The 25,689-nt window shown below is 38.7% G+C and overlaps 1 protein-coding gene across 1 annotated transcript; it reads right to left on the bottom strand.

The window, feature by feature from the left end:
* Nucleotides 1–876: 876 nt before the first annotated feature.
* Nucleotides 877–22,188, bottom strand: TMC3 (transmembrane channel like 3). The gene is made up of 23 exons (XM_082768803.1): nucleotides 22,073–22,188; nucleotides 20,746–20,889; nucleotides 20,120–20,195; nucleotides 16,848–16,929; nucleotides 16,039–16,145; nucleotides 14,900–14,998; nucleotides 14,665–14,807; nucleotides 13,065–13,212; nucleotides 12,030–12,073; nucleotides 11,720–11,867; nucleotides 10,839–10,948; nucleotides 10,608–10,686; nucleotides 9,842–10,081; nucleotides 8,557–8,685; nucleotides 7,785–7,852; nucleotides 7,421–7,549; nucleotides 6,257–6,367; nucleotides 5,623–5,748; nucleotides 4,249–4,327; nucleotides 4,009–4,051; nucleotides 3,761–3,820; nucleotides 2,650–2,947; nucleotides 877–1,822 (listed from the first exon to the last, which is right to left on the bottom strand). The coding sequence occupies exons 1-23, from the start codon at nucleotides 22,180–22,182 to the stop codon at nucleotides 961–963; spliced, it is 3,435 nt and encodes a 1,144-aa protein (XP_082624929.1). The 5' UTR covers nucleotides 22,183–22,188; the 3' UTR covers nucleotides 877–960.
* Between the last annotated feature and the right edge of the window lie 3,501 nt (nucleotides 22,189–25,689).

The following is a 25,689-nucleotide window of genomic DNA, read 5'->3' as shown; positions in this document are numbered from 1 at the left end:
CTCCCACTCACCTGAGGGGCAGTGGCCTCACGCCGCCCGCCCCGGGTCGGCTCCCGAGACGGGCAGCGGAGAGGGGACGGCGCTCGGGTCGCCTCCGGCCTCCAAGGAGCGCCGGGAGCCAGGGTTTTGTTGCTTTCATCCGAGATGGATGGCGTACTGACAGCCCGGAGGAGCGGGGGGCAGGCCGGCTGCAGGCTTTCATCCCGGAAAGCACCATCTTCAGCATCTAAAGCAGGCGCGGAATTGCAAGGCTGAGTGAAAAAAGTCAGGATAAGTCAGGAGTGATGACATACGTTTTTAAAAGGCCACGGAGAGACAGTTTTCCCCAAAGGCTTGCAGTGAAGTTTATCAGCGTGAGCTGAGGAGTCTCCCCAGAAAATGAATAGAAGACCTAGGACTTCATCTGTAAGGCTGCGTGGACTTCCACCATCCAATAATTCAGTTGTCCATGTAGTACAGACTAAAGAAACTTACTAGGCTCGGTAATTGACCTGCCGCTGATTTCTTTGAGCTTCCCCATATTCGGGGTAGACACGGCAAGATGTCAGTCAGGCTGCAGATTGCGGCCCTGCTTGGAAGGTGATTACCTGCTCGATTTATTCACCGGGAGCATCTTAAGCTGTGACTGTGTCAAGGAGACAAAGAGAGCCTCATCTGACATGTTTTGGTACAGGTTTAATTAAAATGCCCCGAGTACATAGCTTCTGATTTTCCAGTATTTTTAAACAGCATAACAAGTAATAAATTGCAATAATTTTCCAAGTTTTGCAATGCATCAGTTGTGATATGGAAGCGAGGTACAGTTAACAGTAAAACACAAGGCTATCTGTACTTTCCCACCTCAAATAGCTGCACACACTGTTCCAAAGACTCTTGTAGTTATTCTAATAGATGTCAAAAAGCAAGTACAACAAATGCACATACACCCGTCCAAAACACAAAAAAGGCTGGGGCACTTTCTCAGACATTTGAGCATACCAGTTCATTAGGCTCAGACATGTTTAGATCAATACTGTTCTTTGATTTCTTTTTGGTGAGTTTTGACCCAGGTTTCAGGTACTTTTCTTTGCTGTGAATGACCTGGATATATTGGTCATTGCTGCTGTTCTGTGGATCACTGCTGGATTCAATGGAAACTGAATCAGATTCTGTGAGAGATTGCTCCAGCTTATGCTTTGACTTCGGTTTCATATGTGGCTCAGGATAGTGCTGGTCAGCTTCAACATTTTTCAGGTGCACTTTCTTGTAAGCGTATGGAGGTCTGTCTAGGTCCATCTCAAAACCATCATCCCAGGATTTGTAATGCACTTTGGCTAGATCCTTGCTCATAAGAACATGGCCATCAGCGTGCTCCCCAATGTAAAATCTTGGTGCCGGGCGAAGATCAGATAGCGAACGAGGGCGATGCGATCTGTTCATGTAGTGTCTCCTAAGTTCCTCTTCTTCCTCCTCCTCTTCACTGGGATGAGGGGAATACACCCGGTGTGGTGTACGAACCACATATCTTCTAATGTTGCGTGGATACAACTCAATAACATCTCCTGGTTCTTCCATTCGGAATTGCCTCTGGAGTCGGGAGGTAGAACGGGATGATTTTTTGCGGGACTCATTTTCATTAACAATAATGTATCTGGTAGCATGTGGTCTGCGTCCCACAAAAACAGGAGCCCCCGCCCCAAGAGCATCTGAATTTGCCTGCCGAATGCTTTTTCTAAAGAGAGGCTCAGAATGAACATCTTCCATATGCTTTTTGAAAGTCACTGGTGTGTAGGGCTTTGTTTTACAGAGCTCACTTGCACTCCCGTGCACAACACTTGGGTACCTTTAGGAATAAAAAATGAATCAAATGTTGAGAGATATTCTTATGTCCCAATATAATCAAAACACATAAGAAATTAACTGCACAGAAGCCAAACACTGGATTGTAAGGACAGAGATCTCTGTTGCAGAATCTGTATTGTTCAAAAGTTTTACGAACTGTTAGAGAAACACAGAAATTAGGAGATGCATTTGTACTTCCCTATGAAATGACATCAGACCGTTGACCTTTCAAAGCATGTTCCAGATCTGTTTTCTTAATATTTTGAGAACTGTTTAGAAATACTTTTTAATCTCATTACTTGGAAAAAAAAAAAAAAAAAAAAAACAACAACACATCCTCCCCCCAAAACAACAAAAACACAACACAAAAAAGCCCACACAGGTAGCTTAAAGCACTAGTGTGCTGTCTGAACCAACATGTCCAAAAACAGTCACGCAACAACTAGACTTGCACAGGCATTCTGCACAGGATTACTTCACTGTTACTGTGTCTGTCTTGTTCTTTTAAATAGTGTCCCATATAAGCTATTTTACTTATATGCCAGACAGAAAGCTTAATATTTACCTCTGCTTGAGGTATGTGTAAACTCCGTCAATTACATTATTTCAAAAGTTTTATAATCCTGTCTGGCAGGCTGAATTAAGAGAGAATTAAGGAGGTGATGTTACCAGCAGTCTGAATAGTACCCATGAATGAATCTGCTTTTACAAAATTCCTTAGCTGCTGTACTGCTTCAGTTAGTCTGAATGCACAGCTATTTTGCAAATAAACACATGAATGTCATGGAGTTGATGGAATAAATATCATTTCAAAACAAAAAGTCTTGCCTGTTAGTGGTATGATTGTTTCTTGATTTCTGTACACTTGATATTGAGGGAGCTGACGTTAAAGATGTTGAAGTTGTGGGATTTGCATTGACAGGTCTTGCAACATCAGTTGAGGGCACAGTTTGGGGCACAGACTGGGAAATGGTTTGTATTCTGGTGCCTTTGGTCACAGGAGATTCAAAGTTCAAGACACTGCCATTCTTCCGGGGCGTTGAGGATCGAACAGAAGATTCCTGGCTGATAAGATCACTTTCTTGGTCTGGTCTCTTGTCATTCCCACCCAGATTCTGGATTCTGGCTAGAAAGCAGAAATTATTACACTATCTCTCCAGGCCTCTACATTTAGAAACAGTTGAGTAAATGCATTGGCTCAAATTCACCCACCAGTCAGGGGATAACATGATGACAGAACCTCACTGTGTTCAGCAGAGAGATACTGGTGCTATACTTGTAGAAGGGGTGATAAAAAGGGGTGGATAGGCACACTGCAGTACGCAGCAGACACACTATTGCTGACCACAGAAAAACACTGGAAACTGCACTGTAGAAATCCAAGTGGGCACAAAGCCATTGTTTCTTTTCAAGAGCCCTGTTTTAGTTCATAACATGTAAGAAGATGGCCAGATTGAGCAAACTTACCCTAGTGACTGTGCTGGTCAGAGCCAAAAGCTGCATTTGGTTTCCGTAACAATGGAAATCAAACTAGCACACACACCTCATCACACCTCATTGCCCTTTATAGTCACTCCTCATCAATATATTGCTCTACATCAGGTTTTTCACCACTTACGTCTTCACGGTAGTGATATAAGCGGTCAGTAACATTAAGATCTAGCCATAACCATTGATTGTCTTTTATTTATTTATTTATTTATTTAAAGCTTGGCACATATCTACTTATTACTTTCACTGGGAGGGATTAATTAGAAGGACTGCATCCTTTCTGTGGCTTCTTGTTGCTAAAATCTGAGAGGTGGAAGGTGTGTAGGCTCAAATTCCCTCAAGGCACAGTAGGCAATAAAAACCTAAATCTCTTCATTGCAGATGAAATGTTTAACCCAGGGAGGTCAAAGAACAGGGGCCATTCCCTTTTCCCTCTTCTGTCTATTACCCGATGAATTCTGAGCAAGGTCTGACATGATATGAATCGGGGTTGCTACCAGGTTCTGCCCTGTATGTGACAAAAGCAAGAAAATACTCAGCCCAAGTAAAGCTGGGCTCAAAAGCCATCTACAAGGATGACTACCAAAAATAGTTTTTTAAACGTGGTTGAATGTCTCTCTCTATAATAAGAAATCAAAATATATTTGTATGCAAATGCTTTATTAATAGTGGAACTTCTAAAGCTCAACAACTTACCTACTGCCATCTGAACCACCTTTTTCTTATCTTCAGTTCTTTCCTAAAATGCATTCAGGAGAATGAGAAGCAGCAAGTTACTATGGACTAGAAACTAAATTTATTTTAGTGTAAAGATAAGAAATACAGGATGGGTTTTACATTGTGAAACAAGGAAAGTGATTTTCGTGGTGTAATTAGGCTAGCACTTTCCTGAAGACCCACCAAATTCTATATAAAAGTACTTTGAGCTGTACTTACTGTTTGGATCTTCATTCTTAGCTGATTGTTGGTGAATTTCAAGGATCTTGCAATACTTTGTAGGTAATAGATAAGCATGCTAGAAGTGAAAGAGGTGATTATGAATCACATCAACTATTCCTGACAATATTCTCTTTGAAGATTTATAAGTCATCAAAATGGTGTACAAGGTCAGTTGGTGCTTTTTAGCATTTCCTTTATATTGTGATAATGGATCACAGCCTTCTTTCAAGCAAATACACATGGAAGCGTAAGAAATGTGATACTGAAAACAGATTTAACAGCAGTACTAATTGTGCCCATGCCTTTTTTTTTTTTTTTTTCTTTTTTCTTTTTCTCCAGTCCAAGGTTACTTGGAGAGGAACTATAGCTGAGTTGCATGTGCTTTACAATGTCATTTTGTTGGTTGGTTGCAATAACACCTTGTTTACACTGACACAGCTGAGATCAGATCTGGCTCAGCAATGTATTAGTGGCTTTCAGATGATGTAAAGTCTTATAACTAGACTTGTTAGCACAAACATTTACATATGTGCTTATCCATCAGTTTAAAACAATCTACAGATCTACTTGAGTTTGTAAATAAGTTTATTTATGAAGCTGTGACCTTAAAGGAAAAAGTTACAAATGATAAATAATGCTTTATGTCTTCTCAATTTATCCGAAAATCAAGCTGGGGATTTGCTATAAAAACTGTAGCTTGGTACTACAGTGGGACAAACTCTGCACTTGTCTGTAGCTTATGGGAAAAAAATAGAAAGATGCAAGCAAAATACATGACACTTCACAGAAGCAAAGTGAATTTCAAACAGCTCAAAGCAAATATTAATTCCCAGCTGTGAACAATTATTTAGAGACTGGAGTAAGAAAGGACTTCCACTGGAAGGTCTACAGGAAGCTGTATTACATTAACACTTAAGAGCAGACCTTCATAATTGATTTATCTTGTCAGGAATCAGCAGGACTGGGTAGCTTCTTTCAATGATGGCCTGAACCCTGTTCACAGTCATAAGCTCAACTAATCACCATGAGGAAATGGAAAATTAACTTCTGCGTGGCTCTTGAGAGGGAAGAAATATCTTAAAACTTCCTAGAATCAACAGCACTGTAAGCCTTGACACACTGTAATGAACTTGCTTTAACACTATTTCCCTGAACAAGAAATGTCCTTTTGAAAATGTGTTGACAGTTTTTTTAATATCCTCTCATTCCCATCTGATCTATAGATTGTATATTCAGTAAGAGTATTTTTTTTCCTTCAGATATGCTTAATGCTTAACAATAATGCAGTGCTTGTTCCTCAGTATCAACATTTGACTCTCAAGAGATCAAGTTAACAATCAAGTTAACTTTTCTATGAAAAAAAATGCTTACAATAGAAGTAGGAGTGCAGGGAGGACCACCACAGGACTGCTGATGTAAGTAATCACTGTGTTGAACCATGCGGGAAAATCATTTTGAATTGTTTCAGAAACGATATCATATATTTTTTCTTGTCCGCTACAGGAGGAAGAAAAAAAGTAAAATTAAATTGCAAGAAATGCTTGGTACACCAAATTTTTAAGGAGTGTTGCACTGAATAAATAAGAGCTTTCCTACAAGACCTTTTTGGAATAGTGTAGTCCAAGGGGAGATATAAAAAAAAGATACTCTTTTATAAGTAAGTTCATTATTTTTAAAAGAAATTTACAGAAGTGCAATAGCACTGACCAGACTTGAAGGGTGCTTGGACTGAGACACAGGATGGCAATATGTGCTAGATTTCTTACTGGAACATTACATCATCTAAACATGAAATGTTGGAACCATGTATATAAAGCAACTCACTCAGGAGGTTGACATATTCAGCTAATTAATATTTAAACTGGAAAAAACTGACAGCACAAAAGCATTGTCCTATCCATAAACTTCTATTTGTTGGTAATTTGGGTAATGTTAAAGCTGATTAATTTATTGAGAGAGGGTGGAATAAAACATTCTCAATTGTCATTAGTCCATTATAACTTACCTGAAGGGACCACAGTTTAAAGATGGTTTATACCGGGCAATAGCAAAAATTGTTGGTAGCATGCATAAAAACAACATGAACAGCAACATGGCCAAGTAGAAGTTATTGGATCTGCAAGAAGGCATAACATGTTTCAGATTATACTAATCAGGGAGAAAAAAAAAGAGACAACATGAAAGATGTAAGTCTGCATCTACCTAACAAGTTCAAGATCTATGTTTTTGAAAGATCAAAATCATTCTGTTCTGATTAAAAAGTCTGAACAGAGCCAGCTTAAACAGACCCTTAATGATCAAAATTCTATTTGCACTGCTTTCCAGATACCACTGCTACAGCCAGAGAACCATTTATAGCACTCTTCTTTAAAAAAACTCGCCTTAATTCCCAGACACGTTGTGGGGAGAACACAAAAAAAGTGGCAGAACTTAAATCATCTTCAAAACATGTTAGAAATAATTGACTTTTAAGATTTAAAGATGCCCTAAGTTATTTCCATTTTGAGTAAACAATTCTGATATTCATCTAGACAGAATTAAAAGGTGGAATTCCGTTGTGTCATGCAACAGACAATATCAGATCCTTAATAGTTTTCATAAAAAGAAATACCAAGAAATAGGACTTTGAACAATTCACACATGTAGCTTATTGCACTTGGTCAGATTTGTATGGAAATAAATTGTGTTAGGCCACATTTACTGGTCTAGGAATATTCCCTGACATATTTTTCAGTTTGATTTCTACTCACCCCCAAACTTTGGCAATAAAAAGACTTTTGATACTATTGGTTAATTTCCTCAGTGAAATGAGGCAACCTTCTGCCCTGGATACTGCCCATCAAAATCCATACCTTGCCTTTTGGCAAGGAACATCCACCAGAGTTTTCAGTACAATCAGAAAACAACCTTGGGCAATTCAATGCCATTTGTCTCTCTTCTGTGTACATCTTTAACTACCCAGCTTTTCAAACTCTCCAGTTTCTCAGTAACTACGTTTTTTTTTTTTCTTTTCTTTTTTTTTTTTTCTTCACAGACCTTTGTTATCTGTCAATTTTGATTGTCAATTTTCAGAACTAAAAGCTCCTTTCATTTCATTTCTGTGCGCAGAAGGCATTTCCACTGTCTGCATTTCATTTATTCTTTATCTTTTGTTCTTATTTTGACTAACCGAGAGGCTCTGAAAACCTGCTGATGTGGTACATTACACGTTAACACAGCCCAGCTCCTCAGGTACATGAGTCCAATCAACTTGAGAACATTGAATGCTGGTAAGCAAGGTGAAAAGAAGGCTCCCATCCTGCAAAAATAATGTCATTTCAGTGCTCAGTATTGCTGGAGCAATTTTAACAACAAAGAACATATGAAAAATATAAGTAAGCAATAGTTAACTATCAGCAGAAAATCTCTTATTACAGTAAAGTACAAAAAACGCATTACTAATATCCTACTTAAATAGGTATCATTGGGAATTATCAGACTTAGTAATCAACACACTGACCAAGGACAAGAAAGATCACTTAAGGATTACATACCAGATCATTCCTTGATTGTAGACCAAATGCAGTACATTCTCTGCAATTTTGAATTCTCCATATTCTGGCTACAATAAAGACAGTGTAGGATGAATACCTTGTCTTTTTTTTTTTCTTTTCCCCCAACAGATCATTTATTACAAACTTTTGACTGATTCAGTTTTCAGACAGCACATAGCCTGAAATGTCCAGACCGAACACCCACTTTTGACAGGTAGTGAGAACACAGTAAAACCTACTCTGTAGCAGGGGATTGAACTAATTTCTCTCTAATTTACTTCACTTCTTTATTTAAGGACAAAGAACAGACTTCAGCCTTTCATGACAAGAGCTGCTTGCTAACCAAATATTACTTAGCTTAATTTTCTTGAAGGACTATATGCTTTTGGTTCTTGTTTCTTTGACCACTATCCCCATTATGGATTTGTTGTGACAGCTACAGAAAAGAGGATGTGGGAAACAACCCATGCCCTCTCTTTTCAAAAGGCCAAACCATTCATCTTTTTCTCTGGGACCGTTACATCATCTCATTTGGGGAAAAACAAAGTTTTTGCACCACAACCATGGGAGTAGGCTTGAGAATAATACCCAGTCTTGGCATTTATCCCATGCCCTCCCGAAAAAAAAAAAAACCCTCAGTGTGAGCTGTGCCTTTATAGACATGTGCTACCAAGAAATTATGTATCTGTTGACAGGCTTTAAGAACATCCAGTACTAGGGAGCCTACATATATTTAGCATCTTGGTTTCATAAAATAAAAGCCCGTACTTACAAACTTGCTTTCTAGATCCCAGCACCAACAATCGCTTAAATATCGGACACACAATCCACGGAAAAAATCAATTAGCAGGATGCTTGCAACTGTGAAAATCATGTCGATGATTGACAGCTTTAGCATCTCCTGAAATACATATCATTCCAACACAAAGTCATTCTGGAATAAAACTGCCTCACACACAGCTCTTTTTCAGTTATACTTGTATTACATATTTTGGCTCCAGATTAGTATCCTGATTAAATATTATTTGAATATATAAATTGTTGCTTTTTACGCTTTTCCTCTTTGACTTTTCCCTTATTTGCCTTTATTCTGGCAAAGAGAACAAATATAATCAATCTTCCAATGTGCCTTCTACTGCTTGCAAGAATATAACTCTGGTCATAGTGGCTTCAACCTTTCTTTCTAATGATTATCCTGAAAATTTTACTCTGCTGAATAGAATCCTTTATTATCCTCACTGTTGTAATACACACTGGATAAGTGCTTCACAATGAGAAATGCTGATTCTTCATACAAAAACACAACCCATTGACAGTAAGATCATCAAGCCACAACAGAAATCTGTTTAGTGCTTACAAATGAATAGTTATTCTTTATTTGACCCTTAAAAACACAAAATTACATTAAAAAAGATTGTTTCCAAGAATCTCTAGCCCCATTCTGAAAAAAAAAAAAGAAAAGAAAAAAAGAACACCAATTAGAAAAAATACCTGATGTCTGTGTAATAGGGAGAGTGGCTATACAAGAATAGAAGTCAATCTAATAAACCTGGGAGGAGATTTTTGCTCCTGATGATCAAGCAAGTCCTTTAATACTGCTCACTCTGGAAAAAGGAACTAAGCCAGTCAGTTGCATGCTAGCGTCATTCTTACTCTAGTGGCCTAGACATGAGATGTGTGCAGCACTGACAGAGACCAAAATGCACCAGGATCAAATGACAACTTTTGTATTATGCATCCTATTAAATTAGGGTCTATATCAGTGTCATACATCTGTAGAGATCTGCCTGTGCAGAGCTGAAGACAGAGACTGAAGCCTGGCAAAAGGACATTCATACAACACTAAACACATTGTAGATACTGAACAAAAAACAAAGCCTGGATCTGTGGCTGTATCACTTTGCATACTCTTTGCTCTTTCTACACAACCCTTAGCTAAAAATTCAGAATTTACACAAAGAAAATCTCTAAAATTGAACACAGCCCAACATGATATTAACTTTTTGGTCAAACATGGATTAGGAATGAATTGTTTAAATAACGTAACAATTACATACCTGGCCAACATAGGTCTCCCAGCACTGGTCCTGTGAATTCTGGGTATTATAGGAAACTGTTTTGTTAACCTGTGTGTCAGGAACTGTCAGGCTTTGAGTGTGAGACTCTTCTGATGTTGCAATGCTGCTTCTTGTAATTTGAACGTAAGGAATAGTTGTAGATAAATTGTCTTCTTTAGAAAGAGTTTTAGTTACTAAGAAGGAGGTAGAATTACTTGCATCATTGTTAACTTTGGAGCCCTGAAAAAATAAATGTCCTGAAAAGCTGCATTTTCACATGCTGTTATTACTTGCAGTACATACAAAAGCCCCATGCCTTCTTCAACAAGGCATACATACACATAAAGACATTTCTTCATGCATTTTCAAGCAGCAATTAGGTGACTTTCAAGTAGCCGCCAAAGTCTAGATGCAGATGCAATTTTAGGACAGCAGTAAATGCTGAGTGGAGGTCAAATATTTCCAACTACCTAAGGTGTTGACTTATTTGAGTAGCCAAACAATGCATATAAGTCTATTTTCTTACTAGACATCAGTGATTAAATGGATACAATTATCCTAAAAGACTACAGGTATTTGCAAAAGAACATTACAAAATAAACTTTACAATCCTATCAAGCCGTAGTGTTTTTAATACTTTGATTTCAAACTAGCTTTCACCTGATTTGATATATATACATATTACAATAGAAGGAATTTTATAATAAAGTCTATAAATCTATAAAGCCAACTAGTTTTGCACATAAGCAAATATCAGTAAACTTACAGCGTCACTCATGATGTTCACTTTATCAAGGAGAGCAATGATTAAACTGTAGAGATTTCCCAGATACAGAACAAGAACTCTGAAAACAGCAAGAGATAAAGGTTATTGGCATCGATATCCCACAGAATTCTTACCCTCTGGTTTGTCTGAAATAAAAACTGTGACCAGAATGCATCTTTCCTCTTCCTCCTTTGTTCTTCCCATTCTTTCTACACTGCAGAATGCCCATACCTGGCAAGCTGAAAGCGAAGAGTGGTTCTTGGATGATACATCTCTAGAGCTGCCACAAGCTCAAAAGCAGAGGGTGCAATCATGGTAATCAGCGACACAACTACGCTTACCTACAGAACAGAAAGACGCAGCATTTTGTAGCTTTGCTTGTTGATCTCCTGTAGTGATTTGACTACTGATTGAAATCCTACTACATGTTTTGGTGATTGATTTTCTTGAAGAATAGTCATGTTAAACAGTTATTATTGACATCAGTAATAACAGCAGCTGGGATCCAAAATTATAGATCTGGAATCTGCTACTCAGGAATCTTTACTCTAGATATATTCTAGCTTTCAAATTATTACTTTATTAAATAAAATTATATTTGTTGAAAATATAAGGACAGCATCTTCCTCTGAAACTGATGAGTATGTTCTCCATACCCACTCACTTCTTATTCTCAGCAACCACTTGTTCCTCTGCACTGAAGTATTCACAGAACGTTCCATATCTTTCAGCTGAAATCAATAGCCATTGTAAAAGCTGATTCCTTTGTAACAGTTCTTTTTAGTCCCTTGAGCCAGTGTTCGCTCAGCTCAATCACAGGCACAAAAGTAGATTTGTGAGTGACAGAGGAGAGTTTATGCTTTGTCCTCACGAAATAAGGGGCAGCTAGAAGTGCAGTCTCTGTGAAATGAGGACCTGCAGCACCTCCCTGCCTGTGTCAGCTCTGCTGACACCTTGGTGCAGAGCCAACATGCAAAGAGACCCAGGTAACCACAGCTCTGCCCTCTCTCTCCTCATTTCTCCTGGCTCATGTCTCATGAGCACACTATCACTATGGAGAGCCCCGAGACAATAATCCTGCTTCTAACACAGTGGTGACAAATGCAACGTACCTCATTTTTTTCCCAAAGAGTCAATTCCTTTTTGGTATGCTCTAACCTTTGGGATCGATCCACGACAAAATAAATGATGTAAATACTTCCAGCAAGTGAGAGAAGCACAAGGATGTTTGCAATAATCCTTAAGCTTATAGTGACTGCCCTGAAAAACAAAAAAAATCACACAGCCAAAACAGTAGGCTGTCTTTAGACACAGGGGTCTTTTCTAACATGTTTTTTTTTTACAAGTATGAAATGAGCACATAGCCCTGCTATCTGCATTGAAGCAGTGCTTTGGAAGGTATCCCCAATCTTATATACATACAGATTTTTGGTTTTCTTCTTTTCCTGCTCTTCCAATATAGCTTCCTTGAAAGAAACACAACATTATCATTTTAGTAGCATTCAGCAAAAATAACACATGCATCTTTTGCAGAGAGTATTAAGTATATTAATAAAAAACTTTACATCCTGGAAATGCAAATAGATAAACACCTCTCTGTTCTGCATAACGTTTTGGAAGTGATAAGGGAGCTTAAGAATTGAAAGAGATTTCTGAGAAATAAACACGCAAGTAATAAAATATTTGTGCACTTTCAGTCACTTTTGTCTCTTACTGTGCCGGACAGGTCCTGCTAACTTGTGTTGTCACAGTAGTTTCATGGTCTACTAGTGGAGGTTTACACTACTGGATCCTTTTAGCAGGATGTGCCTTTAAAATCTGAGTCAGTAATGTAATACACAACTGTCAAAAGCTACCCTCAGTCACTGAAATAACTAAATCTCATTATTAATTTGTCTTCAATGCAGTTTGAAGTAATTTGGTTTAATGATTTATATGAATACACTAAATTTATGAAGTAAATTGCTTTTGAGGAAAACCATACCTGTTTTTTAAATTCTAAGCAGAAAATATCTGTATTTAATTCACCTTTTTAATATTGATGGAGATGTAAGGTATCTCTGGGCCACTTGTTACAGAGAGATGAAATAAATCAGTGCTTTTACATTGTTAATGTAACTTTGATTCTACTGTTCAATAAAATTGCAACACAAGCAAATTTGTTGCAAATTTTCTAGCTTCCTGTCACACATCTGGTGGCATTAAATAAAGCATTTCCCAACAGGAACACAATGGTCATGTAGGGACACAAGAGACACTATGAAAAGGAGAAACAGTGTCAGCAGTATGGTATTACTGCATTACCTCACAGAGGTGTGATACCAACCCTCCCCTAGGCAAAGACATCAGTGAACACCAAGAAACAACAGAGTGCAAGGAAATGAGAGGAAAAGCATACTTAACTTCCAACTTAACAAACAAATCAGTTCTAAAAATATATAAGGGGTGGATGCTCACCCGAATGCTATTAACTATGGCAGCAGCTTTGCTCTCTGCAGCCTCGGGATTTCCTATTAAGTAGTCCCAGGCACAGAACAGTCTCCAACAGAAAGTGTAATTTTCATCAGAGGCACTTGCTAAACTCATTCTTGAGTTCTTTGCCATTCTGGACCAGAAAAAAAAAATAAAAATTGTTGTTGAAGTTGTTGATGTGTGAAGATGAATATCAAGTCAGTGGTTTGGTCATAGTTTTCAGTTGTCTTTGTTTTAGAACCATGAAAATTTTGTGGCAATGAGGGTCATTGCTGGCTGTTCTCTGAAGATGATAAAATAGGGTGAGGTTGCAAGAACAAACTTCACTTTTGTTCTAGTGCACAAGAGACTCAGGGTGGAAGGGCAGTTTGGTATTTGCATTCTTTATAGCTAATAAAAAAAAAGCAAACCTATCTCACTAGAGCTGTGAGCTAAAAGGGTTTTAAGATTTCCATGTAGGATCCAGATAGAAAATGCTATAACTTACCACAAGTAATGTGATTATGAGCCAATCTGGCAAAACTAATGATCATGCAGATCTGCTTGTGTTTTTTTTTGTGTGTTTGTTGTTGTTTTGTTTTCATCCTTAAAATATATGTTATTGTCAAATAGAAGCCCAGTGCTGTTTTACAGACTTTGGGAAAAAGAAAAAAAACACAACACCTACTTGTCATGGCCAAGAATGCAGAGTATTGCAAATGCTAAGAAATGAAATGAAGATTAATAGCTTATGAAAGAAAGGGCATCTAAAAGGACAGTGTTAAATGGACTACAATAATCAGGCAAGCAAGAAGTCAGTGGGCTAAATCAGACAGAGAAAAGCTAATCACATCCAGAAACTGCAGATGTGTAAATCAGTGTCAAGCGTATCAGTGACCCTGGCACAAACTAGCAGCTAGAATAAAAATAAATGAAAAGGGAAGGATCAGTTTTGAAACAGAAAGTTATTAAAGGCAACTCTAAAAATCACCCTGGACTGCACTGTGCCGGATAAATAGGTATCTAGAAGGGAGGAGAAAGTGAATCGAGAGGATAGAGTGACCTTGCCCTTCTGTAGGCACTGCACATTCCTGGATTTATGGCCAGCACTTTGTCTTGCTCTCTCCTAACTCCTGGCCCTTAAACAGCAAAGGAATTAAGCTCATGTTTGAATGGGATACCACATACCAGCTGAAATGATGCAAAATATATTACATCTATGACAGCATTTTTATATTTGTCTTTCAGTAGATGGGAATAATAATGCTTGAAAGCATTACATGTAAAATGTTAATTTCTGTCACAGCTATATTTAAACCAGTACAGAGGAAAAGAGAAAAACTTCCAGGAGAGTCAGACCTCACTTTATACAAACATAAACCACACAGATCCTCTGTGCTGCCCTCCTTTTATAGACTGGGAAACCGAAGAGGGAGAAAAGATCAACAGCAAGATAAACAGCAAGCTATAATTAAAACCAGTCTGCCACCCTGCTATTAGCAGGTTAATAGGGCCATGCAGGATAAAGGCAGAGGAAATGGGATAAATACACCATTAACTGCCAGAACATGTAAGCTTATGAACGGCAACAAATGGGAAATCTTACTTCTTTAGGAGAATGATGAAGCTGTAAGCAAACACTGCCATTCCCACGAGGAAGTAGGCGAGGGGCAGCCGGTATCCTGCTTTCCCGATCTTCCTGTCCCGACCATAGTAACCGTAAAACAGAACAGAGTACTGGAGGTAGCCCTGCAGAGAGCAGAGTTGGTAAGTAAAGGCAGTAAATAACAGCTACAACCAAACAGTGAGGGGTTTAAAATAAAGAGTGAATTTAGCCTTGCCCCCAGTGACCAGATGGTGTCCAGGTCTTGAGCAGAGGCGATGCGCTCCTTGGGAATGGTCTTGCTGACTGTGCTGCCGAACGGTGCTCCGGCCAGCAGCTGGGAGAAGAGAGACAAGGTCTGAAAAACTGCATGAGCACCTCCAACCCTCAAAAGGCCTGCCCCCCATTTGGTATATCAGATGCCATGGACTTTGGTCATCCTGCCCCAACTAACAATTCCATGAGAAATCCTGCATTTGTTTTCCGCTAAAACAGATTTCTTTGGCCATCTGTGGTCTACCTATGAGGTAATTTAGTGCTCTGTAGACATCTTCTAAATGGCTGAAAAATGAAAAGAGAGGTCAAATGAAATCATTAACTATACATATTTAAAATGGACAAATATCGTCCATTTCAATTTAAGCATTTTAAAATTAAATATAACAATATTTGATCTCAAAATAGTATTTTAAAATTAAATCCACTTTTACTTACAAAATCAAAAAAAGAAAGTGGAAAGAATCTTTTCCATTTCGCTTTTTTTTTTTTTTTTTGTGCGTGCGTGCGTGTGTGTGTGTGCGTGTGTGTGCTTGGGGAGGCTTTGCTGTTTTATCATCTTCACAAATTAGAAGATAAATCAGACATTGACATGTTTCTGGTGACATCACTGAAGCACAGGTATGTGAGACGAAATAATATTTATTAATTATTTAACAAAGTTAATAAATAGCCTTATTTGCATGCAAGACCTAAACAAAGTTACAGCTGTTCAGACTTCTAGAAAATGCCTTCTAATGGACAATAAACCGGAGCCTGGAGGGAAATGTTATGTTTTTCTGCCTGTAAATGACATTAGCAGGACCTGAGTGTACTTAACACCAACTGCAGCTTTTAGGATTTGATTCTTCATTTTAGTAATCGGATACAAACATATTCTATAAAAGCATTAGTACCATGTTGACAAAATATAATCTCTAACACTAATAGCAAAATTCTCTTACCCTTTGGCAGAAAAAAAAAAAACCCTCTTAACAGTGGAATTTATTTTAAATAATTTATTTATATTGATGTATGCCTCTAAGTGTGGCATTTGTTTAATTCAGAAAGGAAAGTGCAACAAGTAAGCATTTTCTGCAAATATTAACCATACATTCTTACCTCTGGTAAGACTACAAATGCTCCTGTCATTATGGTAAGTACAATATTGATTCCAAATAGCCATCTCAAGAAGATGAAATAAGAGGCAACTCCAGACCCAAAATGACCTTAAACCACAGAAAATAGTTATCTGAGCTACACGGTCTATAAAAGCTCATATCATTTATTCATCAAGTATTTCTTGAAGACTAAAGCAAAAGTAAACCATGCCTCATTCATGCAGTGCAAACAGCAAGGTCATGAACATGTTAGCATGTCAATGTGGAGAACACAATTCCAACACAAACTCTGTTGGGGAAGTTTGATAATTACCATCAGTATTTACACAAGAAGCTGCCAGTGTGGGTGACATCATGCAGCCATTTCCTTTGCTGAGGAAGCACAGAGGTATGTCCCAGCCACTGGGATGATAAGCACTGCCCTAGTTCATGTCAATGACACCGACACTGGGGCTGGCGACGCAGGCTGTACGCCACACGTGGTCCTGGGCACATCTGGGCTTGGCCTAAAGATGCTGCCCCACGGGCTGCAATAGACTATGCCCAAAGCTTGCTGCTCTTTAACAACCACAGTGGGCAATAGGACAAAGTTGATTTTATTTTTTAAAGCCACCTGACACTAAGATCATAAATGAGAGCTCTGCAGTATCTGAGGCATCAGGAAAAGTAGAAAAAGCAAAGTTCTAAATGAAAATTGTGTTGCTGCTCAAAGTTTGTGTTTAACACTTCCTCCCAAGTACTATTTAATTCAAAAGTAAGTCAATTCAGCAAGTGCTTTACTGTTCAATCCCATTCAATCTTTATACTTACTCTCAATTTTTTTAATTCTCATTTCCCAAGGAATAAAGAGGACCACAAAATTATATGCAAGTCGAAGAAACTTCCTCCAAAGCTGAGGGAAAAAATATATATATATAAATAAATGTGACAATTTTGCATGGAAAAGAAAAAAATCCATCAGAACACTTTACTCACCTCTCTTTCACCTGGTACCACAAGAAATACTACAAACATTAATTGCTGAGGTCTCAGAGCATGTCTGTGGGTTGAGATGGGCAAAGCAAACCACGGTGAGCTTTAGAAACACGCAAAATGTGAATGGGCCCATGACCCCTTGACTCTGCTTACCAGCAGACAAATACTAGTTACAGAGAGGCGTTTATACACCTCTGTGGGTACAGTCAGTAGCCATCAACCCACACCTTTCATGCACAAGGGCCAGACATACAGAAGCTGCTAAATGTTGCTCCTCATTGCTGCCCCATCGGGCTGGGGCTGCGGAGGGAGGTGCTGGGGGAGGCAGCTTTCACTCTGTCTGCACCCATCACCCCCTTCCTCAGCCTGCCAGATGGGGTTTGGTTGCAAGATGCCTGGAAACAAAATGACTCCACAGCATACGCCTTTTGTGCAAGAAGTTGCGAAGACGTATAACTAGACCTGAGAGTTAAAAAGAAACCAAAACCAAACCAACCAACCAAACACAAAAACACCAACACAATACCAAGGTCCTCAAGAGGAATTCTACAGATTCTCTATTTAGATCAACTAAGCCAATACAAATCAGTCTGCATATACTTCATGAGGGAATCCCACTGCACTTAACAATAAATTAAATTTCTAGGGCAAACAAATGAACGTATAACTAATTTCAAATTTGAAGAGAAGCAGGATACCGGTTTTTCTTAGAGGACAAAAACTTTTCATAATTCAACAACAGTGAATTCAACAACTATATTCTTATCTCTGCGTATTGCAATTGGCATCTACAGAAAAACTGTGCTTATGCTTTCTAGAATCCTTATTCAGTCTCCATATTTTGGCATGCTCAAAGCAAAGCATCTTCTGCACACAGTGGAATGTGCATGTAGGAGAAGATCTGCATGAGCAAAACTGAGTGTAGATTTTGATTTGTTGAATTAGAGTTATACCATGACAGTATCAATATAAAAATAACATTTGTATTATCTTATTCATTATAAAGTACATTTCATAGTACAGCTAAATATTTAAAAAGCTCTATTTTAGTCAGCAGCAGTGTCAATATTGTATCATGAAATCTAATCTCCTGAAACCAAAGAGAAGTAAATCACATTTTAATTACTGAATGTATCATCAATCTGTTTGGCCAAAGTTAATTAATTTTTATGGTGATGCGAGTATTTTTATTGCATGAACTGGAACTATTTTAATTAAAGAAATTGTAGATGTTGTGAGTTGCATGGCAATTGCTAGGATTGCTACTTTTGTTTGAAAACAGAATTCACGATGCTGAGACTGGAATCAAGCAGCTTGTACCAGTTGTGCTGTAGTTTCATAAAGTATACAAAGATATCCATGTCAGAGTAGTATAGTTAAAATTATAATTAGATAACTATTTTTTTCTGTCTACTACATACCTAAACAAAAAAAGGAAGGATAATTATACCTATATAATCCAGAGTATGAATATCTACATTAAATGTAAAGAAAAAAATAAAATTGAAAACAGTTGAACTCAAAAGCAAAATGTCTTCAATGTCAATGTCAAAGCAGTAATAAGTACTTCACATTCAATTTTTATAAATCTCATTAGGAATGGCTTGTCCAGTTATGAACAGGGTGTATTTTGCCAATTTTACAAGCTAATTTAAAAATGGGTACACTTAACAGCTTACCTCTCAGTTACCTTGAGACTGTTGCTGACATCTTACAGGTTGAGGCAAGTGTTTTGTTCTTAGCACACGCTCAAACATTAAATTCTTATTCTGACAATCTAGTGCTTGTTTTTATTGTGGTGTATTTTTGGTCACCACATTATTTTCTAAGAAAATACTTCCAGTTTAATAAACAATTCAGCTCATTCTGTTATTATTATTAATTTAGCCCTGAAATAAAGGATATATTCCCTAATTTATGCTGAAAAAAAAAAAGAATATCCTACACATAATAAGTGGTGTTAATTAACTTCTGAATTATATCTCTGTGCAGAATGTCTTCAAGCAAAAGCATGCAGTAAAGGCAATTAGATTAGATACAGGCTTGAATCATTGTGAACTCTAAGATGAAAGTCTTGATTTTGTTATGGAAATGGGAATAAGAACAAAAGGGAGCCCAGTATCTGATTTACCAACACACATTGCAGACCCCTGGCACGTCTCTTTCTAGTTAACATGCTAGTTCCACTGAAGTCCAAGGCACAAAACAGTATTTAACAGCATCCTACTTCCATTGCACTTGCCATACACAAAAAGGCAGAACAAGAAAAGATGAGACCTTCCTCCCTCAAGAAGCAGTACTTCTAACTTTTGCTGTATGCCACCATAACAGAAAACCAGCTAGGCATGCAGCCTTTCACTTGTTTACACGAATAATATACATGATGTTCTATTTTACCGTCACAACCCTGACTTTTAGAATTAAGATGAATTATATCATTAAAAGTCTACTCATTATGATGACACAAATATTCTTGACTGCTTAAATGACTAAAGACCTCTTCTCCGTTGGTTGCATATTAGGGACAAATTCCTATGTGTTATTAATTTCCAGCAATTAGGGCTAAGGTCTATTTTTAGTGTTATAAATAGATTTGCTAAGATTAGATTCAAATTATTTGAGTATTATGCAAGCAAAAGCCTTCTTTGACAATGTATTTACAATAAGCTACTGTAGGATTGTCTTCCAAAATAAAAGCTAGACGCATTTTTCATACTAAACTATTGAACTGTGGCCCCACCGTCTGCTGAAATTGCTCTTCAGAGAATACTGACATTGTATTGTTGGTATCCCATTCCCATCACCCCCTCTGGCAGACATCAATATTCAATATATTTATTTGAGAAGAAAGCTTATCCTGTGTTAATAGGAGATCCATCCCTCACATATTAAAGTAATCTGCAAAAATGTAATTACTATATTCACAATTGGAAAAAAAAAAAAAGAGGAAAAAAGAAAAAAGAAGCTTTTAACTCCTTTTTCTTCCCTCTACAGAATCCTTGAGATTGAGATCAGGACAGCACAGAAAACATAAACTCCTGTGAATAAAAACTGCAGGTGACTATAGGTATAGAGAGGAGCTGTAATTTAAGAAGCAGCAGACATACCTCTGCACCAGCAGCTTGGTAGCCTCTTGTTCTGGTGAGCCTCCCTTCGTACTTCAGCACGATCTCCTTTGCCTGTCTGCACAAGAAGGTGGAATCGTGTTTTACATCTATGCCGTTACTCTGAACCCCTTGCTCTGCACAGGCAGCAACTAGCAAAGTGCTCTGAAACACTGTCATGGACTATGTCACACTTCCTCAGCACTACAATGCCATCCTCACATCAGACAGTGTTTTAAGAGAAAGAGGCTTGATGAAGAGGAAAAAAAGCAAGTCCCAAACAGACCATACTGTGAAAGACCTGACACAGTTTAACTGAAAGAGTTGGACACCCACCCTTTGCATTGCAAATATGGCAGTGTTAATATAACTATTGAGATCTTAAGCTGTGAAACATCATGACCACACCAAATGTGCCTACCAGCACACATTACTTACCACCATTTACAATATATTACCTGAAGATTACAATGAGCTCTCAGGTCTCATCAGACTATACTCACACTGTGCTTTCCTAGCCGCTCTAAATCATTTCTGGGCTTGTTCCCTTTCAGCTTACACTGGAAAACTGCAGCTGGAAACACGGTCACAGTCAGTAAGCCTGAGAGCTTCTGTGCAAACACCGTTACCTGAGCGCCCGCAGCTTCTGCCTCATCGGCCATGGCCTGCAGCGGATGTTGGACATGATCTCCTTCTGGTACTGGATGTTCTGAAAGATCTGCTCGGGATCATGGTTGTCAGCCTTATCCTCACTGATATCCTCATCTGAGTTGCTGATGGTCCAGCACACACCCCACGAGAGAAAAAACAAGACAAATTATTACCCTCCAGCTCCCCAAACTGTTGATTTGTACAGTACTCAATCTATGAGAGTTATACGACAGCAGTAAGCTAGGGAACAGGCACGACCTTGTTTTTAGAGTTGATGAATAATTAGGATTGTTTCCCCAACTCTAGGACATGCCTTTTCCTCCCCACCACCTGCTACTCAGGCATAACTCATCTGTGCTCCCAGCAGGAATTCCAGTCTTTGCTTTCCCAGCCTTTCCAGCCATGCACCTTTTACATCAGGCTAGCAAGACATTCTGTATATTTTTCTGGAACAAAGTGCTGTCTAAACATTTCCAGCAAGAGCACTTAACATTCATTTGCTTGCCATGAAGTGTTGGCCTTTTACTTTGATGGTAATAATGAAGAAGTTATTCTTTGTTAAAATGAGGGGAAGAAATGATAAGAAATTCTTGCCCTTTGCTCCTGTTCCCTGCTGGGAGGACAGGAGCATAAGACCCCAGCACACCAAGAATTACATATTCCTGTAAAAAAAAATTATGTGTTCCAATGCAGATTTCTGTAAATGCTCATTAAATCATCTTTTCTGATGCTGTCACCACATTTGCTAAGCTACAGCTCTCTCATCTCATTTTAAACAGGCTACTGTAAGTGACACCAGCAATATTCACTCTTGCAGGGACTCACAGCTAAAAACCTGTTGCTACAGTTTCCCCTTGCATGATATGAACAGAACTGAACACTTTTGAATCACTTTGAAATAAATCAACCTAAACCTTTTCTTGTAACAGCATCCAAAGGATATAGTCAGTCAGATTGCTGGTCCATTGATCCACAGTCCCCACTCTGACCTTTGGTCACAGTGGATATTCAAGGGAAATTATAATACACAGGAAAAGTATAGAGAGATTTATTACCCTGATATGCCCTGAATTCACTGGAGTTATGCTGAAGATGTTTATGATGCAGTATGAAACATTACTTTTATGAGAAGAAAAAGAGAAGAAAAGTGGTTTAAAGTACATCTAAAAATAAAGAGAGGAGTGATTTTTCTCATGCTCCTTTTAACATTACTACACTCTGACGAAATGAAAGGCAAAAGACAAGACCCCACATTTCTGCTCAGTAAGGAATATTTGCACTTCAGAAGAGAGCAGGATGCCTTACCTGTGGGGTGGCTCCTGGTAGGTGTAGATGCTGGCATGCCGCTTCACTGTCTGGTACTTTTTGCAGGACTTTGCAGTTTTTACCGCAGCAGCACCTGGAGCTGCTGCCATGGTGGGAGCTGCTGCCAGCACCAGGTGAAACTCTGCCACGCTAGAAGAAAGCCTTCAGCTCACCGGTCAGCTGTCTCCTAAGCAGGCAAACGTTATTAAGTAGAGAGCAGCGAGAGAGTGCCGAGCCCTGATCAGAGGATTGCTGCCTGCGCCTGGTGCTCCTGCAGTGGCAGGACCTGAAGCCTGGCAGTGCGTGCATGCCTTAAAGCGGCAGCACACAGCAGCCAGGGTGCTGTTAAGTGAAATTCCTAGAAGCGGGGTAGGGAACAGAATCCAAGGGTGGGCCAGCTGCAGTCCTTAAAGCATCCCTTTGTCACAGATGAGGTGATCCCTCAAAGTGCCACCCCACCAAACCAGGCTGGATCATGCTGGGTGATGTTTGCAATGACCACACTGGAATGATTGTCATCATTGCTTCATGTGTCTGAGAGAACATTTGTGCCCATGTAAAGCAAGAATTGTTTGCATTTTGGTCTTTCCTAACAGACAAGTGTGAATGCATTTTCTCACAGGACTAGCAGGCCCTTTCCCAGGGGACAGCCCTGGCACAACACGAGAGTTGCTGATCTCCTGGGTCCCAGCCCCACATCACAGCGTGTCCTGTGCTCACTGGCCCCAGATGTATGACCTCTCTTTTGGAGGCATCAAAATACCTGCCATTCAGACAAGTACATGTTACCAAGCAATTCACTCTTTCTCAAAAATTGTAGTATCTTAATTACTTTTCAATTCCATTAAGTACTGTAACTTTTTCACCATTTACTTTAAGCATCTTCTCAGATTATAGATATTAATAATTATTCATAGAGCTTAAACACAGGAAAATATTGCCATCTGATGTTCATTTCCCACTTCTTCAGCACTACTACTTAACTAATTTTATTACAAAATTAATTTCCTAGATGCTAAATGCACAGCTAACTCAAAGTCACTTTAAAAGTCAGCAAATGGATTAGTGGTGGCAGCTTAAGGACCTGTATTAAATAACTACTTATCTTTCTCTCATTTTATTCAAGTCTGGGGGCAAGGTCTTGCATTTTTATGCCTCACTTCCTAAAAACAAATACAGAGTATTTCTTCATTTCACAGGAATAGCATGCAATTTATCACAAATTTTGAGGTACTCTGTGTCTATCATATGATGATTATGTATTATTCACAGTAATGTACTTCATTAACAGCCATTGTGGGCATAAACTTCCTGAAGTTCCTACAGACAGCTCCAACACCACCTCTCCATGGTACTGGTATTGGATTGTCAGGACAGAATAGACTGCTCTAAGTTTTGTTGGGACCAGCAACTTTCCACATCATCAAGTGAATTTCCAGGGCCTTTCTCCATCATAAAATTTTAGGTCACATTATTAAAACAGAGCAAAACAGGCCAAAAAACAACCACCCTTGTTATTAGATTCTATTGACATAATTTGTTGCTCAGAACTTGTGAGGAAAGGGATGAGTTTACAGAGAGTTTTCTCTTGTTCCTAACTTGGTATTTCTTTCTGTAATAGCTCTGTGCACAATGTGGCAAAGGTTTCAGTTGCATAAATCAATGGTCTGTTGTAGTTAACTTTTATTTGCAGCCTCTGACAAGAAAGAACATTAAGTTCTCTCTGCTACATTTCCTGTAGAGAAGCGCACAGACTGCTTTTCCCCTTTGCCCTGAGCTAATCAAAAATACTGCCACTAGCTGAGAAATCCTACTTTTCCATTATTGTGGTTCAGTCCATTGTACTATACTTATTTAGCTAAATAAGTAAGGGACTAAGGAGTCACAAGCCTCATTACCATGCAAGTATCTCCCAGACCATAGGTAGTGAGGCTTGTGAAGTCCAGAGCTCCAGGTGTATCTTGTTTGAAGCCTCCCCAGAAATCAGGGATTTCCATTAGCACAAAGGAGAAGAGCCTCAGAATAGCTCCAGAAATGCCCCACCCAGAGCTCAGTGAAATCAGGCACCTGTATTCTGCACCACCCCTTTAATTTCTCCTTTTGTCACATGTGCATGGCATCTAAACAGAGTAAAAACATTGGTGGAAACCACTTAGCCATGTTCTATTTACTCTGTAGATTTTTCTCTGAACTCAACTCACTCATCCCAACCACATTCTAAGCATTTTCTGTACACATCTCCTTCAGCCACAATAGAGACTAAAGGGTGTATGCTCCAGTATTCAACTTCCCAAGAAGGAGGGAGCATAATAATTCTAAGTTTTCTGTGCTGTATTTTATTTTTTTTCATAGTGAATTCTGTAAAACAAAGGTTGTTAGATCTCCGGCATATCAAGCTACCTGTGCCTTACCTAAATTCACCAGCCTTGGAATGGCTTTGTTGTTTGGCTTCAAGTACATGGGACAGAAGAAGTGCCCTAACATGCTCCCTGTGTGTCAGACCATCCATCAAGTGAAAGCACGCAGCCAAAAGGAACATGTTTCAGCCCAGAATCATGTCTCCTTTAAAAGACTTATCACCACTTTCCAGCTGGAAAAACAAACAGCGGAACAATTCTGGATGCCAGAAAAGCCTTTTAAAGCTTTGATGTGAAGTCGGTACTGCAAACACGCCCACATCACCACTTTTGAGACCTGCTGCAAGATATGCTTTCAATTTTATAATCTGAAAGCAATGAAACATCAGTTCAAATATATTTTCTGGGTTATAGTTAGTTATTTGCCTTTGCATTTTGGCCAATGGTACAGCAATGGGGACCAGATTCTGCCACTTTGCTCAGGAGCATAAACACCTCTCTACTCAGGACAGCCCGCTAAAATCCATTAGTTGGCTACTTATTCCAGCTATGTTTAGTCATTGCTCTCCTTTATCAAATTCAAATGTTTTCCATATACACATCATTTCAAACAATGCAGCAACCTAGCATCTACACGGCTCTGTGCCACCCTCTATCATATGGAGAGACTCTTCTGGCACAGCAACTTTGCGTCCAGGTAACAGGCCCATTCCATCAGCACTGATTGACTGTTAACATGCCTTTATTTTTTTTTTATTGACTAGTGCCAGTTGGTTAATTCTGAAGATCTCTGCGTAACACACTATCAAGGTAAAAACATGCACTCAGTGCACCTGAAACTTATTACACTTATTATTATTAACTTATTATTATTTATATTTAATAAACCAAAATATAGACCTTAAACTGAAGGCTTCAAGCTAATACAGTTTTGTTTAGGTTTCACCATCCTGAAGTACCTGACTCCTGCTGGCATCTTTACAGTAAGATACCTTGCTGCTGTGCTGGTCCTAATGGCCAGGATATCCAGCTTTAGTTCTTCATTTTGTGGTTTGTCTGCACCACAAACTCCAACAGAAGCAGAATAATCTGAGAAAGAGCCCTGAGTAATGTGACAAACATGTAGAAACATTAAACTCATGTTACTGATAGAGGTCTTACTAAGGAAAATTTCCTCCCCCACAAAAAATAGGTTTTAACACTAACATCCCAAATCCCTCAGAGAACATGATCTAGACCTCCAAAAACAACAGGAGAAAA

Source organism: Aythya marila (genome assembly GCF_965140915.1).
Source record: "Aythya marila genome assembly, chromosome: 11".
NCBI lineage: Eukaryota > Metazoa > Chordata > Aves > Anseriformes > Anatidae > Aythya > Aythya marila.
This window is presented reverse-complemented; position numbering and strand designations above follow the sequence as displayed.